General features: G+C 37.7%; 1 protein-coding gene across 1 annotated transcript in view; it reads left to right on the top strand.

The window, feature by feature from the left end:
- The window catches only part of lpgat1 (lysophosphatidylglycerol acyltransferase 1), a 109873-nt gene that overhangs the window by 57447 nt on the left and 33069 nt on the right, over positions 1-19357 (top strand). The window contains exon 6 of the mRNA XM_088325034.1: positions 10481-10607. Coding sequence (XP_088181160.1) covers positions 10481-10607 — 127 coding nt within the window. The remainder of the gene's footprint in view (positions 1-10480; positions 10608-19357) is intronic.

Below are 19357 nucleotides of genomic sequence, written 5' to 3'. Positions count from 1 at the left end.
AGGTGTGAATGAGTGAGTGAGTTCCGTCCCCGTGTGCCCTGCGATTGGCTGGCAACCAGTTCAGGGTGTCCCCTGCCCACTGCCCGATGATTGCTGGGATGGGCTCCAGCACCCCCGCGACCCTACTGAGGATGAGCGGTGTAGCTAATGAGATGAGATGAGTCACTGAATCAGTTTAACCATTATCCTTGTCAGAATCATTTACCCTGATTTGAGTGATTGAGTGTTTTCTCTTTTGTGGATTGATCATATTCAAAAAAAAAAATGTATGCACTTTTTATTAGCATTTTCTTTTGATTTTCAATGTGTTATCTTGCTGTTGGCCATTCCCCTCGAGGCAGATGACTAGGGTAGTGGTTAAATTATCAATTTAACCCAAGAAAACACGTTTTTATTGTTACGATTCACTCTATGTTTTGCCTTTTGTAAAAATCATAACCTACGTTATATCTTTTCAGTAAGTAAATTTGTTCAAAAAAACAGTATTTTGCAAACAAAGCAAGTAATTCACGCTCAAAGTGAATGATTTTGCCAAAGATGAAAAATACCATCCAAAAATGTTCTCAATGTGGGCGATAATCTAATGGTGAATGGTTATTCTAATTGATTATTGTTAATCAATTTGACAAACATTGTAATTTTGTTATATTAAGTCAAGTCAAGTCAAGTCATTTTTATTTGTATAGCCCTTAATCACAATAAGTCTCTAAGGGCTTCACAGATTAGTACACTATGTTACACAGACTATTTTTCAGCCGACAAGAAGAGTAGGTTATTATTCATATGCAATGGAGTAGAAGTGAGTTTTAAGTTTAGATTTAAACATTTCCACTGAGGTTGCAGATCGGATCTCAGGGGGAAGAGCATTCCACAGCACCGGTGCCCGGATGGAGAACGCTCTCGAACCAGCAGAACACTTCTTTGCTCTCGGGATCACCAGAAGACCGGCACTCTCAGATCGTAGGCTTCGGACCGGGACATAGGGGCAGATCAGATCTGAAAGATAAGAGGGAGCAAGTCCATGTATGATTTTGTACAATACTAAGAGAACCTTGAAGTCACATCTTTGGCTCACTGGAAGCCAGTGCAAGTTAGCCAAAATCGGTGTTATGTGATCGTACTTTTTTGTCCTAGTTAAAAGCCTCGCTGCGGCATTTTGTACTAGCTGAAGAGACTTGATTCTGGACTTCGGGAGACCGGAGAGTAGTGCATTACAATAATCGAGACGGGAGGTAACAAATGCATGAATTATAGTTTCCGCATCAGACTGAGACAGTATTGAACGGATTTTGGCAATGTTACGAATATGGAAGAAAGCAATTCTAGTAATTTTCTTTACATGCATCTCAAAGGTTAGATCAGGGTTAAATATGACACCTAAATTTTTAACTGAGTCACTCTGTGTGATGTGACATTTGTCAATGTTCACAGCAGTTTTTGAGAATAAATCGCGGCATTTAGATGGACCAATGACTAACATTTCGGTCTTTTCAGAGTTAAGACGCAAGAAATTGAGTGACATCCACTCTTTTATCTCAGTGAGGCAGGCCTCCAAATTTCCACAGTTTAGTGTGGAAGATTCCTCCAACGGAAGATAGAGTTGAGTGTCGTCTGCGTAGCAGTGGAAGCTGATGTTGTACTTGCGAATAATGTCACCTAATGGAAGCATGTAAATGTTGAAAAGAAGGGGGCCAAGCACTGAACCCTGCGGAACACCGCAGGTAACATTAAAGGGCTCAGATGTCATTTCACCATATTTAACACAGTGCGTCCTATCTGAGAGGTAGGATCTGAACCACGAGAGGACGGTTCCTGAGAGACCAATCCATTTTTCCAACCGTTCTAGTAGGATATTGTGGTGCACTGTGTCAAAAGCAGCACTAAGATCCAGCAGCAGCAAAAGTGATGAAGCGCCAGAATCCATTGACATTAGGAGATCATTTGTTACCTTGATCAGAGCTGTCTCAGTAGAGTGGTTAGCCCTGAATCCTGATTGCATGGATTCAAAAAGGTTATTCTCGGATATGAAAGCATTCAGCTGCTGTGCCACTACTTTTTCGAGTACTTTAGAGAGGAAAGGTAGGTTTGACACAGGTCTGTAATTACTTAATATTTCTGGATCAAGGTTGGGTCGTTTCAGTGTGGGTTTAATAACGGCGGACTTAAAAGCTGCTGGAACTACACCTGAGGAGAGTGATATGTTTATAATATTTAGAACTGAAGGTCCAAGGACGCCAAAAAGACTTTTAATAAGTGAACCTGGGAGCGGGTCGAACTGGCAAGTTGTCGGTTTGGCCGCATTTACCACCTGTTTGAGATCATCAAGTGACAGTTCACTAAAACCGGCCATTTTCCCAAGGCAGCCACCCTGTCGTGCATCTGTAAATTTCAGTCCTTTAATATGTGTGGTATTAATAATTTCTTTAGCAATTTCTTCCTGTATGCATTGAATCTTCTTAGTAAAGAAGACCATTAAGTCCTGAGCAGAGTGTGTCGAACTATCTGCAATAGTCTGTTGCCTTGTAAGCGATGCTACAGTGTCAAAAAGGGCTTTGGGGTTGTTCTTTTGAGACGCAATCACCTTCGAAAGGTAGGCCGATTTGGCAGAGGCAAGGGCCGCTTTATACTTTAACAAGCTGTCACACCAGGTTTGATGGAAAACCTCAAGCTTGGTAGCGCGCCATTTTCTTTCCAATTTCCTGCATTCTTGTTTAAGGGTTCTAGTTTCATCAGTAAACCAAGGCGTGCGTCTTTTAGGACGTGATTTTAGTTTTATGGGCGCTATTGAATCCAGCACACTAGTCAGGGTGGTATTGAACTCATTCATGAGTGAATCAATCGAGCCATTGTATGTAGGAAAGGACGCAACTGCTCCAGGAAGGAGTTCAAAGAGCTCAGAAACTGTGCCAGTGCTTATATTGCGTCCGCTAAATACTTCAGCTTTTTTAACACTACACTTAGCTAGCACCTCAAATGTAACTAAATAATGATCCGAGATAACGGTAGTACACGGTAACACCATAATGTTTGAGGTTATAACTCCTCGAGTCAGAATCAAGTCTAGCGTGTTCCCATTTTTATGGGTTGGCAAATCAACCAGTTGATTAAAGCCAAATGCATCAATTAGAGACCTAAACGCAATAGTAAGTGAATTGAGTGGGGAGTTCATATGAATGTTAAAGTCTCCCATAATTATAATTTTGTCTGCATAGGTTACAAGTTCAGACAAAAGTTCAGCAAATTCGTCTAAGAAAGTTGTGTATGGCCCAGGTGCACGATAGATAGTTATTACATAAATTGACAATAGAGAAGACCGCATCACAAGAGCCTCAAACGCATTGTAATTATTAGAGGTACTGGGATTAAATTTTAGCGTTTTTTCAGAAATTAGCGCGACACCGCCACCCTTTTTTGACGTGCGTGCTACATGGCTACTCTCGTAGTCTGGGGGAGAAGCATAATTTAGCGCTAAGTACTCATCCGGGCGTAACCAAGTTTCACAAAGACCCATACAGTTAAGTTTATAATCACGAATAATGTTATCAACAAGTAAAGCTTTTGGAGCAAGCGATCTAATATTTAACAGACCAAATTTCAGCTTTGCTGAATCATTTGACTTAGCTGAACTCTTTGTAGTCTTTGTCGAAATCTTCAAAAGCTGCCGCTCTTGTGGTTTTTCGTGTGGGTTGTCCGGCGAGGGATGAATGGTGGAATTAGTTACATCCTCGCGTCCTTCCTCGCGTCCATCTTGCTGCTTAGACTTCGCACGCTTCACACATCTGCCTGCACGGCAACCACGCTTCTGTTTCCTTTCCTTACGGCGCCGTCGTCGTTTATTAAGCGGAATAGCCGTCCACAAGGATGCCGGGTCTCTTTGAAGTTCGCTCGGTATATCATAGGCGTTATAAAAAGTGCCCGAAAAGTCGAAATTTAGACGCCCACCCAACCGAATAAGTTCGTCCCTACTGTAAGTATTTTTGGCCACACATGTGTCCAAAAGTGAAAGCAAAAAAGACAAGAGAACGGCAATAAATAGAAGATTAGCTGGACAACGAGCCGCAAGCATGTATCCATGCGCCGCCATGTTGAAAGCCTTTCACCTTGAATAAAGGGTTTCGGAGCACATTAGTGAATTACTATAGGTTACTATGGCCTGCTATTCAACAATGTCCATACAACATTTCTTTTGTGTAATATTTTTCTATCCGTCCAAATTTCGTAATTTGAATCTCAAAAAACAGTTATATGGAGAACTTATTCAGAAGACAATTTTTCATTAATTGCGGACAAAACTAGGTTTTAACTTTTATTTTACTGAATGTCTCAAAAATTCCCCCCTGAGGTAAAACCTAAGTTCACTATCTATGAATACGAGTGAAATAAGACAGCATTTATAAATTTGCAAGATGAATTAATAAATCTTCCTCACGTACATTTACACTTTGTATTAACAAGACTCTATATAACTTCAAGCAGCCGTATTCTTGAATGTTGTTGTCTTTCAGTCTTTGATTTGCGTATTCCACAGTACATTCACCATTTGAATGTTGCTTTTGGACCATCAAAAATACTTCTTCAAAATATGTCCATGTCAAACACGAAATGACTTTATTGTCTTTTTTGTCAGTTCCACTGACAACGAGTGCAGGAATCTCCTGTTAGCTGTCTGAAAAGCAACTGGGATGTGCTCAATCACCCCCTTGATCTCGTTGTTGATGAGCGCAGCTGGGATGTGCTCCATCACCCCCTTGGCCTCGCTGTTGATAAGCGGCGCAGATAATGGATGACTGATGTCTTTGTTCTCAACTGTTTTCAGCAAATAATTTTTGTCCATGACCTCTTTTTGACAGATTGATATGTCCTTTGGAAAGTGCATTGACTTTCACAAAGAAAAGAAGGAGTATTTTGTGGAATTCAGTGGCACTTAAGAGTCTCGTTAATTTTAATGTGCTTACGTACTGGGATGTTTAGCAAATTAGCCGGATTATTCAATGTCTTACATTTTTCTCTAAACTTAAGTACTAGTAGACATTATCTTAGTTTAATCAATTTCTATCCAGTTATTTCCCGTGCAATTATTTTTAAATTAGCATGATATGTGTCGAAATCAACTAATCTGTTATTTTTATTTCCTATGACCCTCTTCAAGATTGATCAATCTGTTTCTCATTGTCTTCTAAAAATGCTCTTCCATAGACACCGTTTCCTTTTAACTTAACCAAATCATAAGTCAGTATTTGTTACACATTTGTTTATCATTCGTCAATCGTAACACTCCTAAAAAAAATTCAGTGTGTAATCAATTGTCCTCCCAATTGTCTTTTGGGCTAAACTTGTCAAAATTCCAAACCCTCACACTATCTAAACATCAAAAATCTCAAAAGATGTAAAAAAAAAAATCTCAAAAAATGTCAAATCGAACTTAATGTCAAAACTTTGTAATTGTATTTTCCTCTCCCTGTAATCATAATCAATCTTTAGTTATTGATTCAATATAGAGCAATACATACTTGTCACTTATGAATTATCTTGTTGAGTCGTATTTATTATCATCATAATCTTTATTCCGCGCAACAATCTTTGTTTTTACGCATTAGTCTTTGTTCTATGCAGCCCTTCGAGATCCCTTGTGATTAAGGCCCGACTATTAATACTTGTTTCTTTTTTCTTTTCTGTTTAAAAGAAACATTTCATTCAGTGACTGAAATAGCTTCAGCTACGTTATTAATGATTTCTAGTCTCGAATTTTCTTTTCTGTGTTAATTTGTCGTCATTTTCGAATTTCTTTCAAAATTTTGATTATTTGAAATTGTTCAAATGACCTGCATTTTTTATTGAGAGTAATCTATTATTGAATACGAGAACAACTAAGGAATATAATCTTTTTACGTATTACGCCTCTTTTGAATTTGTCCATTTACGAACAAGAAGATGGACACTAAAATTATGGACGGTTTCCAGTCATCTTCATTGCTTTTTTCGTCCTTGCTTTATTAGGAGCAAAACTACACGTCTTAAAGTTATTAGTCAAGTCAAGTCATTTTTATTTGTATATCCCTTAATCACAATTAGTCTCTAAGGGCTTCACAAGTTATTACATATAAGCTTTACCCTTTTGCTATTCGCATATTCAACAAGAAATGATTAGTTTGGTTTCCCTTTAAGTTGTCATGATCATTTAGTTACTCTTTAACAAAGATTTAAGGCATTACAAGCCTTATCGTTATTTTGGTTTTGCTGTATGAGTTTTTATTTTTCTGCACGCTGATCTTAGCTAATGAGATCTCGTCATTTCGAGATTACGTCATTGTTGTCGAGCGAAGGTTAAGTCAGTCTTTTTTATTAGACAAGCGGCTTTTTTCCTTGTTCAATTCATCAAAGAGAGCTTGCTTTTAAACGGCTCATTTGCTTTGATGATTGATATCACGAATTACGTTGTACTAAGATGTTAAAGAAAGAAGGAAGTACAGAAAGTAGAAAAATGGAAAAAGACAAGCCTGTTATTCGCCATTACCATCAACAAATGCAGAAATAAATTAATAATTCGATGATCAAAACTGAATGAATATGCAGATATCTACTATATTTGTCACCGATTCATAACTTTGATCTTTGTATCACTAAATTTTAGGGGTTCATAGATCTCTGCCTAGATCTATAAATCTTTTAGCAAGCTAGTACACGGAATTCAAAATCCCTTAGGGGTAAAATAAACTCCGTACACTACAATATCTCTATTAATCTATTCTTTTACATCTATCATTTTATCATTATTGATAGTTCAGTTTTAAAATTGTTTCATATATATATATATATATATATATATATATATATATATATATATATTATATGTGTGTGCAGCACGGTGGCGCAGTGGCCAGCACGTGTGCGGCAGTACTAAGGACCTGGGAACAGGTGTGTGTGTTTGAAACCAGCCACCGGGCTCCTGTGCGAAGCCTGCATGCTCTCATTGTTTACGTTAGTTTCCTCCGGCTATCCGGTTTACTTACCTTTTTCAAAAACATGCATTTCAGGTGGACTGGCTGGTCCAAATTGTCCCTACGTGTGAATGAGCTAGTGAATTGTCTATCTTTGTGTGCCCTGCAATTGGCTTGCAACCAGTTCAGGGTGTCCTCCAAACGCTGCTCGATGATCGCTGTGATGGACTCCAACATTCCTGCTACTCCACTGAGGACAAGCGGTGTAGCTGATGAGATGATATTTACCTATCATGCTTATGGTTCATACCGGCCGCATATGAACACAAAACATTTTCTGGTTCTCACCTGTAACGCCCTTAGTGTTGACATATTCCTTTAATATCATCAAAATTGTTTTTTCACTTACCATTGTTCATCCCATGTAATATCTTCATCATCGTTATTAGTGATACCTTTTCCTCATCATTCTTTCTCCCATTTTCTCCTCAGCGGGTTGATGAGTCCAATTGAGACAAGAACCAAAATTCTAAAACTCAAAAACATCGTTAGTGCAACACTTTTACTGTGAAATCAAACTTTACCTTAGTTCCTTTGTTGTGTTTTCACGATAGTTCCCTAACAATATTTCTGTAGTCTATAATATTTCCCATTATGGCAACGAAATAGTGTAGTGTTTGTATAGTATTACTATCGTATTTTTGTAGTCGAATTTATATTATTGTAATACTTTGCCATCTCATTTCTTGTTCTAAGCAAAACAACATGTTATGTCCATGTTCATTTGCCTTCAATTAGATTTTCATCCTTTGAATAATTTATTTTTTATTTTTATAGCTTATCTATAAAAATACTGTCACATGTTTTGCACAATGCTGACAACTTTTCTCTCACTACGATGACTATTCACCAAATGCATATTACACAAACCTCAACTGTATGTAACATCTCATCTCATTGGCTGCAACCGCTTATCCTCAGTAGGGTCGCGGGGATGCTGGAGCCTATCCCAGCAATCATCGGGCAGTGGGCAGGGGACACCCTGAACTGGTTGCCAGCCAATCGCTGGGCACACGGGGACAGACAACTCACTCGCTCTTTCGCACCTAAGGACAATTTGGACCGGCCAATTCACCTGAAATGCATGGTTTTGGAATGTGGGAGGAAACCGGAGTGCCCGGAGGAATCCCACGCAAGCATGGGGAGAACATACAAACTCCGCACAGGAAGTCTGGAGCTGGATTTGAACCCATGCAGGAGGTTCCCAAGACATGAACTGTGCCGCACATGCGCTAACCACTGCGCCGCCGTGCTGCCCCTGTATGTAACATATTACATGCAAATATTTTTATGTAAAAATTGTATTCATTATAACTGTAACTTTATCCTCTCTGTTCCTTTACCTCACTTTGAAGATGGATTGTCATTCCAAATTTCCATTGTCAGTCACAATATGTTAACCCATTTTGTAACTATGTCGGTAAAGGTATATTCTATTCTATCATAAATGGTTTGCATTTATATAGTGCTTTTCAAGACCATGAGGAACTACAAAAACACTAATGTGTTGTTTTTCGTACTTTTGTCGCAAGTTTTTCATATCCAATTTTCAGCGAATTATTTTTATTTAATTAACTTTTCCCTTTTACATTCCTTCCTTTTCTTACTTGTATTCTCCTTGCTCTTCTCCTTAATGATTTACTTTCTTTTCCCCTTTTTACTTTCTTCTACCAACTCTCATCTTTCTGTATTTGTAACTTCCTTATATGCTTTGCCAACAATCCATTCCCAACATAACACTTTTTCCTTCTGCACCTTCTAACACTAGCTTTTTAGCTTACCAGTTTAAATGTAAAAATGACGTGTATTGATCTACGAGTCATTTTATCATTTTTATTTCACTCAATGAATTTTCCCTCCATATTCATTGAAAATAAAGTATTTATTCGCTCTTTTTCAATAATTTTGTATAAAACTTTTATCTCAAATCAATCCATTCCAATTCGCTCAATTTGATTTTTCATCTTCTTTACAGTCCTTAATTTTCTAATTTTGAACTGAAAACCGAAATATTCTATCTTTATTTTTGTTATTGTATCTTTTCCAAGTGTTATTCTGGCATTAACTTCATTTAACGCATCTAAAATAACTCAAACATAAGTTTTCTGATCTTTCCACTCCTGAATATATCGTTTTCCAATTGAAAAAAAAAACAAAAAAAATTTGGACCGAAAAAATATTTTTGGGGAACCCCGTAGGCCCTCGGCCGTTATTTTGCACACCCTTAGCGTCAAACGCCGATTTTCCAAAAAATTAACGTTTTCGATTCCTAACGAGATGTGATAGCTGTTCCACCCAATTCAATATTTTTTAAACGGTCTTACTCTTAAAAAAAAAACATAATTCGCGCCGCTTTTTCCTTTTTTAAGTTGCGGCGCACTCTCTCGTTTGCGGCAATTTTGCTTCGATTCCTTCCAATTTTTTTCTTTTCAGTTACGTGGGCCGATTAAAAGCCAGCGCAAGACAAACATTAGACAATAAAAAAAGAGAATATAGGACAGATCAATCAGACATTTCACAACATTGAACAAACATGTACAGACAGGGGGCCCACAAAATTCGCTTAATTTATTCTAATTTAGTTAGTGTACACTATCTGAAGCCGTGTAGTTTATTTAATTAACTTTTGGTAAGTATTCCTGTACAGAAAGGGTCGTATTTTTTCTTTTTTTACGACCCATTGTTTTAGGGCGAGCCTTCTGCTCTTACCCTCCTTCCCGCGCGGGTTCTTCAGTTCATCCGAATCGTCACAAACTTTTTTTAGTTTTGAGTATTTACAATTATTTTGTCTTCAATATTATTGTCTTGGGTGCCCCTTTATTATATGCCCCCGAAATAGATTTCATGGGAAACTTGGCGACTCATTTTCACTGCATCTTTATACATTTACAGGTGTGAGTGGACATGCGCAAGTAGTTGCCATTGTAAGATACATTGACACAGACTACATCTGTGAACACATTCTATTCTGCAAAAAAAAAAAAAAATGGGCGAACAACATTAAAAGATTGAATGAACTCTGCTTCAGAGCAATCAATATCATTAAAACGGGTCTAAATCTGGCTCATTTTTAAGTTTTTTTATATGTACAGTACTTTTTCTTTCTTTGTCTTCTGTATTGAATTTAATTACTACCCAACACATACAGTGAATGGAGCCTTTCTTTTTTTGTAAACAAGTATGATGTAGCCAAGCTGCATGTGCATTGTTAAAGCAGAATTCATGTCAGTTTAAAGCAGCCCAATGACACAAAAAGATTGTAGACCATAGATAGGAACAGCTGAAAATAGCAGCAAGTATGTGATAGCATCAAGATGCTGACCTTTTTCGTATCAAAGTCGACAACAATAAAAAAAGTTATTTTTGGGGCGGTTTCTTCCTTTAATTGTACTGGACAAAAAAATGAAAAGTAAGCCTTGAAAGTGCCTGAAAAGTGCTTGAAATTGGCCATGAAATAGGTGTGCCTGCTTTTTCTGTTCCAGGTAAAAAGCGCAGAGGCCTGCAGTGGGTGATTGACGTGACGATAGCTTATCCCAAAGCACGGCCCATGGACATCCAAACCTGGATTTTTGGATACAGGTCGGCAACAGTCACACATGTACACTACAGGTAAGGAGTATAAATGTTAAAAGAATAATTGGTGTCATCTCATCACTTGGCATTGTGACTATTCAGAATGCTCTTGGCCAAGTCAAGTCACATTTATTTATATAGCCCTTAATCACAAAAATGTCTCAAAGGACTGCACAGGATTACAATTACACAATTACCTGATCTTAAACCAACATGCGGGCAAGGAACAACTCAAAACCTCAGCGTGAGGAAAAAGAGAAACCTTGAGAAGGGACCTCACAAGTGGTAATCCCCCTTTCAGGATGACCAGGGTGAATTACGTTTAGCATTACAGTACACAAACATAGTAAACACTAGGTAACATGTTGAAAATTTGTCCGGAAAGTGCATGATAGCAATGACGCCCCCATCCTGTAAACTAGTCCAGAAAGTCTATGACGGCCACGACGCCAGCTGGTAAATGCAGGCGTTGACATGCTTCAGGTCAGACGCTGGTCCGCTGACTCATCTCAGATCGTCCTACTTCGTATTACCCCCAGACAGGCAGCCGGAAAAAGACAGGACAATACAAAATATGAGGTTGGCATCAATCATAAGCTTTGGAATAGAAGTGTGTCTTAAGTCTAGATTTAAAAACTTCCATTGAGGTTGCAGATCTTATCTCTGGAGGCAGGGCATTCCATAACACCGGGGCCCGGATGGAGACGCTCTCGAGCCTGCAGACTTCTTGGCTCTCGGAGTCACAAGTAGACCGGCATTTTCCGAGCGAAGGCTCCGTGCAGGAACATACGGGAAAATCAAAACAGAGAGAAATGAGGGTGCAAGTCCCTGCAAGCATTTGTATGTTAATAAGAGAACCTTAAAGTCACATCTTAAGTGGACTGGGAGCCAGTGCATGTTGGCATACAATACAGGAGTAATATGCTCAAACTTTTTGTCTTAGTCAAAAGTCTGGCTGCCGCATTCTTGGCAGTGAAAATGTCCTGTCACTGTCCTCAAGGTCTTCTTCTAGTTGTTCTTTCACTTGAGCACATGATAAAGGTGAGTCTGGGTTAGCTTTATTGGAAGACCCCTTTCGTAATAAATGTCTTTTTTAGTGTGCAAAGTGTCAGAGTAGAGGGGATGCATTTAGGGTTAGGCAGCAGAAGGTAGAAGTCTCAATGACTGTCAGGATGATTTGAACACTTCCGTCGTTTTCCTGTGGCCAATTACAATAATTGGAATTCTGATTAAATATTTTTAGGGCTGGTGTTAACTTTCTCTGCAAGCAAGAATGACCCAAAATTAAATATACAAAATATACATAGATAAAAATAGATTAAAATATATAAATAATATATAAAAATAAGTATTCAAAATCAAATAATTACATTTTAAAACCGAATACAAACACATAAAGAAGAAATTGATACAATTAAAAATGTGCATACTTTTTGGAACACAAACTTTGATTCTTTGTTGCTTGTTTTCAGACTATAATTTTAATTTTCAAGATGTAAATACTATTCCACTCATCTATGTTCAGGGACCTTTCAGAATCTTCAACAATCCTTTTTGTATTCATAAAATTGTATTTTGGGATTTTTAATTTTATTATCATTCTTATTTTTTCCTTTTTTTTAAATTAGTTATGTTTTATTTATATCATATACATACATACACATATATATATATATATATATATATATATATATATATATATATATATATAGATCTACCCTGGTCATATCCCTCGAGAGGGGTGACCGACAGCAAGACAACGCTTACAAAAATATAGAAAAATAAAATAAAAAGGGAAAAAGTAGCAAAAAAACCACAGACAAAAATTTTCGGAGCATGGCCAACCCAAATGCCCAAACAACCAAACAAGGTAAGCACCTCTGCATCCAAGTTGGTCATGCTTTTGTCCCTCCAGATGAAACAGGACACAAGAAAGCGACCATGTCACTCGGTTCAGGGTGACACAACATACTCTTCTGTTCAACAGTAGGTCCCAATAGCTTTTACGGGTTTACCCTTGCCGCATCATACCGATGCCCTGCCCATCCCTTAGAACGCGTCCAGACATCCCACTATCCTTTCACAACACCTCTCCAATATATATATATATATATATATATATATATATATATATATATATATATATATATATATATATTTATAATTTTTTATGTTTATTTTGATTTGTTTTTTTTTTTTTTTTTCAAAATAACTTATACTATATACTGCCCTACTTACGAACGAGATAGGTTCGTAAGTTGAATTTGTTCGTAAGTTGCTTCAGTGCTATATTTTGAATGTTTAAGGTTTATATAAGTATGTTTAAAGCTTGTATGAGTAACCTGTATTGTTTTGTATTAAAATGAAACATTTCATAAAATAATATGCTCTATAAAGATAAATCAAGTTGAGTTTAACTTACTTTTGGATAATGCGCTTCAAGAGGTCCTCCTCCGTGGTAAAAAGGAGCCGAAAAAAAAGCAATCCAACCATTTACTCAATCGCATCAAGCTTTTTTATTCCACTTTCATTTCAAAAGTTAAGGATCGCCTCTTCTTTGCACTTTACACCAGGGGTTGGCAACCTATGACACGCGTGCCAGTAGTGGCATGTGAAGGTTTAACCTGTGGTACGCGAGCACACGGCAAAATAATAATCATTATTTTTTTTAAATGCGCATTTTTACCTGAAATTTAGGTAAAAATGTTGTTTAGAGGCTTTACGGTAGCGCCCCTCCTCTTCTGCTCCGTGTGCGAGTGTGTGTCCGGATAGCGACTCGCAGAAGAGGAGAAATCCGTGTTTTGACCCAGCCACAGAAACACCGGTGCGCGCTAAATGAAAGAATAACGACAGCTCCTTCAGCGAAAAAATCTCGTTCTTTGACTGACGACTGGGGACTTGTGCAAAAATTGACTGTGCTGTTTGTGCATTGGGCCTCGAGAGCGTTGTACCTCGCACATCAAGTGTTCAACGTCATGACGAGACGAAACATGAATCAAGGTGTAGACATTAAAACACGCTGTGTCCAGGTACGGAAAACAAACACAGACCCTAAAAACCTTTGTCACTGCTAAAAACACCACCACTGAAGCAAGTTATCACATTGCTCACTGCATACATAGCAAAGCACGGAAAACCATTTATATCTGAAACCAAATCAACTGTTATTTCTGTTGCACTTATTTTCAAGTAGCCTTCTGCCTTGTTGCTGTTATTTCAAGTTTTGATATTTTCTGCAATAAGGGGTTCCTGCATTGATTAATGGTATGGTAGCTGTCCATATCAATTATATTTGATTGTAGTTCAATGTTGTTGAAGAATGGTTGATTCAGGTTGATTCCTGTGGTAAAAAGTCATGTATTTCTACAGGCTTCTCCACATGTTGCTAACATTCATTTTTCAGTTTATTGATGAACAAGAATAGTGGAAGATAAATTAATCAGTTATACTATTTCAATGTATATCCATGTTGTATATTCGGACTGGTGTAAAATTAGAGCTCTGTCGGATATAAAAAATATATATTGTGCAAGTCATTGATCTTGGTGTGGCACACTGATATACAAGGAAATACAAAAGTGGCACTCCACACCGAAAAGGTTGCTGACCCCTGCTTTACACCAACCATATTGAATGGATGCACGAAATATTTAACAATAAAAACGTCAAAGCTCTTAGCACGCTATCGATATACAGTGGGACCTCGCTACTTCGCGGTTCCACGTTCGCGGGTTCAGAGCTTCGCGGTTCTAAAATAAAATAAATAATAATAATAATAATAAAATAAACTAGGGCAGCACCGGCGGCACAGCGGTTAGCGCGTGTGCGGCACAGTTCTGAGGTCTTGGGAACCTCCTGCGTGGATTCAAATCCAGCTCCCGGCCTTACTGTGCGGAGTGTGTATGTTCTCCCCGTGCTTGCGTGGGTTTCCTCCGGGCACTCCAGTTTCCTCCCACATTCCAAAGACATGCATTTCAGGTTAATTGGCCGGTCCAAATTGTCCCTAGGTGTGACTGATCGAGTGAGTTGTCTGTCCCCGTGTGCCCTGCGATTGGCTGGCAACCAGTTCAGGGTGTCCCCTTCCCACTGCCCAATGATTGCTGGGATGGGCTCCAGCACCCCCGCGACCCTACTGAGGATAAGTGGTGCAGCTGATGAGATGATGAGATAAAATAAACTAATATTTATTTATTTTTTATTTTATTTTTTTTTAGCATTTTTGAAGGGGCGTCGCTACTTCGCGGATTTTCACTTTTCGCGGGTGGTTTTGGTCCCCATTAACCGCGATAACCGAGGGATTACTGTAGTACACGTTATGATTACACGTAGCGCTGTAATATTTACACGCGAACTAGGAAGTAGTAGCCGGATTTCTTCTTCGGGATGGATGCTGGGTGACCTCTCACAGCGCCACACACAGGTAGCAGCGGAAAGAAGCACTACACTACTGTCCTAGACTCAGAAAAAGGTACACACAATACAAAATCTAACTTACATCAATGTCCAGATATTTCGTATCTACCTACCTACATGTTCGTACCTACCGTTTTACGTAAGTCGAATAGTCGTAAGTAGGGGAGCGTCTGTACTTCTAAGCATTATGGTTTTGTTCGTATGCATTTTTTAAAGGTTTTATTAACTAGTGGGTCATATTTTTTTAAAATAAAGATGGTCTACCCCTCTGCAAGTAAAGATAATTTGGTTTGAAGGAAATTGATTATTATATTAGATAGATAGATAGATACTTTATTCATCCCCGCAGGGAAATTCACGATTCCAAAAGCATCCCTTCGCTGAGAACTATTCTACAATAAAGCAAAAGGAATACAATATACAAATACCCAATGTGACGTGCTAATACCCACTGTAGCGTGTTGTATAGAGTATTTAAAAAATATTAGTAAAAAAAGCCTTAAAAACAGTTTAGAGCATGATTTTCTAACTAGAATGAAGAATTGTCAAAAAATATATATTGAAAAAATTATATATAAATTGTTTTTTTTAAAGTGCTGCTACTAAAGGTTATTGCACTTGATTTTCAGTGCACTATTCTTCACTATCATTTTTGTTATCTTAGCACTACGGTGTAATAATTTCAAATATTTGCCTGTTTCTCCTGTCTTTAGTCTTTTCTCCTTTTTCTCTTAATTCTTCATTACATGTTTTACTCTGGAGTGCCATTTCTAATCTTGTTGCATACAAAGTTTCACAACGTTGATATTAAAGACAATTTGATTCCATTTTTATTTGATTTTTTGTAATTGTCATTTGTTTTTCTCTCCTGTAGCTAATTGTATCTGATCCGAGATCATTTCTCATAGCATCATTGTTCCTTGCTGCGTTGTTGCTGTCATGCACTTTCTGGACAAATTTTAACATATTACCGATTGTTGTCTTTTATTAATGATCACTATATTTTGTTTACTGTTACCCAATGCTAAATCTATTGCCCCCTAGTCATCCTGGAAGGGGGATTACCACTTGTGAGGCCCCTTCTCAAGGTTTCTTATTTTCCCTGTGTTGAGATTTTTAGTTTGATGATGATAATCATAATAAAGTATCTATCTATCTATCTATCTATAATAATAATACATTTCATTTAAAAGTGCCTTTCTGCACATGCAAGGTCGCTATACACAGAATAAAAACAATGATATCTATAAAAACTGAGATAGAAATAAATGTCACTGTATTGGGCAGTGCAGCTGAAAATGAGTGCTTATAAGCTCAAGGAAGAATACAAATTGGGAGACTGAAAGTGACCATAAAGCATAATTTTTACTTCTCATTTTGTGGCCCAGCCTTTGGCAAGGTTTTTGTTTTTTGGGTATTCGTAGCAGCAAGAAGACATGAGGTCCATGTTATGTCAAATAAATACATACGTCTCCTCCGATGAGCACTTTAAAATGATAGTTTTATACGTTCATATATATTTTTGTTTATTATTCAAATCCATATTTTAATGAGTGATTTTTTTTATCCCACTGGGAGAAGCTCAAAAATCAAGCCCATACAGATTATGGATTTGTTTGATTGATTTTGACATTCATTCTAAACCTTTTTTTTTTTTTAAACACTGTCTTCTTTGTTTACTGGTCCTCAGCAGTGTTTTTGTGTCCTGTTTCTTGAAGAACTGATCCAATGACATCTGCTTTTTCCGGCTTTTGACAATCCCTCGGAAATGCGCGAGGCAGACGTCATCATAATGAGCAATAGCCCGACCAGTCAAAACTTTTTCTGGGTGATGAAGTTCCACGAATTCTGAGACTTCTTGGAATTTTGCCAAGATGTCTTAAATTTTGACAGATGAAATGATGGTTCTGTCCTCCTCCGTGTCGTGGGTAATTTTCCCTTAATCCACAGAAGTCTTCATCTCATTGCTCGCAGGCGATCTTTTCTTCAAAATGACCGAGACGCCTTTGGAAGGAGCCGTACATTTTAGCGCTTCCTTCTGTTTAATAATCAAGGGAATTGTAGATGTATTACAGCCATATATTTTTGCGACATCACAAATACACATCCCATTTTCTATTATTTCCTGCTTTGTTGCAATGTCCAGAAAAACGTTTCAGTTTCCTTTCTCCTTGCTGCTGACTTTTCCGAAAGTCATTCTTGGGGTCCATCGTTAATGTTTTGTAGTAGAGTACAGTACTGTTTACAGAGCGGGAATGGGACCGGAAGTGGGCACAAAGAATAAGTGGCAGACACAAAAGCATGCTGGCGCTCACGCATACGAATCGGGTTGCCAGGTACAGTACTGCGGAGCGCCGAAAAGCAGCGCACACGGTACTGGTCTGTTTATCCGTATCCTAAAAAAGATTTGTACCTCAAGATAATTTTTTTGCGCTTAGTTTGCGCAAACCAGAAAAAATTGTACTGTATGTAGAGTCGTTTGTAAGTAGAGGTATGACTGACAGTACTGAGCTTTTGTAAATATCTGTACATGTACACTAACAAGTTCGATGTCATCGATCTGACACATCTTTAGGACTAAATTCATAGGGAACCGGGTTATTGCTCCGTTCCATTAATTCACTGGCGTCCAACTTGCGGCCCGCGGGCTAGATCAGGCCCACCGACAACACCAGGAGATGCACTAGAGAGAAATCAGCTGCACTATGAAATGTCTTTTTGATGTTGAAAAAGCCTCTTACAAAGCAACTCAAACATTAATTTTTCTTTTTCTCTCTCTTTTTCACTGTATATTTGTCACTTTTTCTCTCTCTCTTTCTTCCTTTCTCGTTATTTTACACTCTCGCTCACTCTTTCTCTCATTTCCTCTTTCTTTTTTCTGTTACTCTCTCTTTCTTTTTCTTTCACTCTCACTCTTGTTTCTCTTTCTTAATGTCTCCCTTTTTCTCTTTTACACTCTTTTCTCTAGTTTGATCGCTCTTTTGCTAACTTTTATGTTTGTCTTTTTTCTCTTTCTCTCTCTTTCTTTCTTGTTGTATTTTTCTCTTTCCCTCTTTAATTTACTAGTCCGACAACAGTGAGTTTTTTTCTTTTCTAGTATGTGTCCCCCAAGCTAAAATGACACCCCTGCATTATGAGGACCAGCTGCAGAAGCTAAATTAAGCTCCAAAAGTTAATGTCACTATAATGGCCCTTAATAACAACTAAAATCACACATGACTACCAGTATAAAAACTAGCCTGTGACACTAATGGAATCATGTTATAAACATGTCTCATGCCGAATAACTGGAACATGACAATATTACAACTTTCTTTGTTTTTAAAGATTTTGAAGAATACCTACTTACTGGGTCTTTTTTGATCCTACTTATTTATACAGTATGAGGCTTAATACTGGGGACAGTGCTGTCGGACTTTTGAGAAGCAAAGACGTTTCTGTATGATGTCACCAAGTCGCTGGTCCTTATGGATTCTCCAAATTACCACTTTTGGAAGGGCCTAGAAAAATGTGTAAAATACTAATTTTTAGTTTTGTGATCAACTTTGGACCTTGGACCAGGTAAGGCTTCAAGCTATTGTCCCAGCTGTTTTCTAGCTAAGCTGCCCATATACTACACGTATCTGCAGGCATGTGATTGACGAAAAAAAATTGAGGCGGGAATAAAAACGTTATATTTATGTGTGTTTTAACTTAGATTACTGAATGTAAGCAGTGTTCATTTTACCAGTGAAAAGTGATGGATCCCGGGGACTCTCATGCTCAAAAATCTATGGATCCCAACAAACATCTATGGGTCCCCAAAATTTAGTGTTATCGAGGTTGACATTGTAAATCGGTGACAAATATATAATTTAAATCTATATATTCATTCAGTTTTAATCATCACAGTTTATTGGTAATACAAATCAGTTATCACTTCAAGATTTTTCAGTTCACAACAATATTGCACATTATTCAAAATAATATTGCTGAAATAATTATATTAATCTATATTTTCATTTAGTTTTAATCATCACAGTTAATTGATAATACAAAGCAGTTATCACTTCACAAAAATATTGTACATTATACAAAATAATATTGCTGAAATACTAGTCTATATATTCGTGCAGTTTTAATCATCACAGTAAATTGGTAATACAAAGCAAGTTATCACTTCAGATTTTCCAATTCATATATTCTTCGTGGTTTGCTGTCCCACCACAGTTGCCTTCTCCAGGTCCAATCCATTATCATCCTCCGCGTCACCAGGAATAAAATTTAGTCCAATTTTGCAGAAAAGTCCTTTTCTTGCTAGGAATATTCTTTTGTTTATTTTCTTTCGTCGAATCATTCGCTTCAACACAAGTGTTTTCCTTGCCTCTGCGATC

Source organism: Urocampus carinirostris, chromosome 20 (assembly GCF_059441175.1).
Source record: "Urocampus carinirostris isolate Australia breed hairy pipefish chromosome 20, RoL_Ucar_1.0, whole genome shotgun sequence".
NCBI classification, from domain to species: domain Eukaryota; kingdom Metazoa; phylum Chordata; class Actinopteri; order Syngnathiformes; family Syngnathidae; genus Urocampus; species Urocampus carinirostris.
This window is presented reverse-complemented; position numbering and strand designations above follow the sequence as displayed.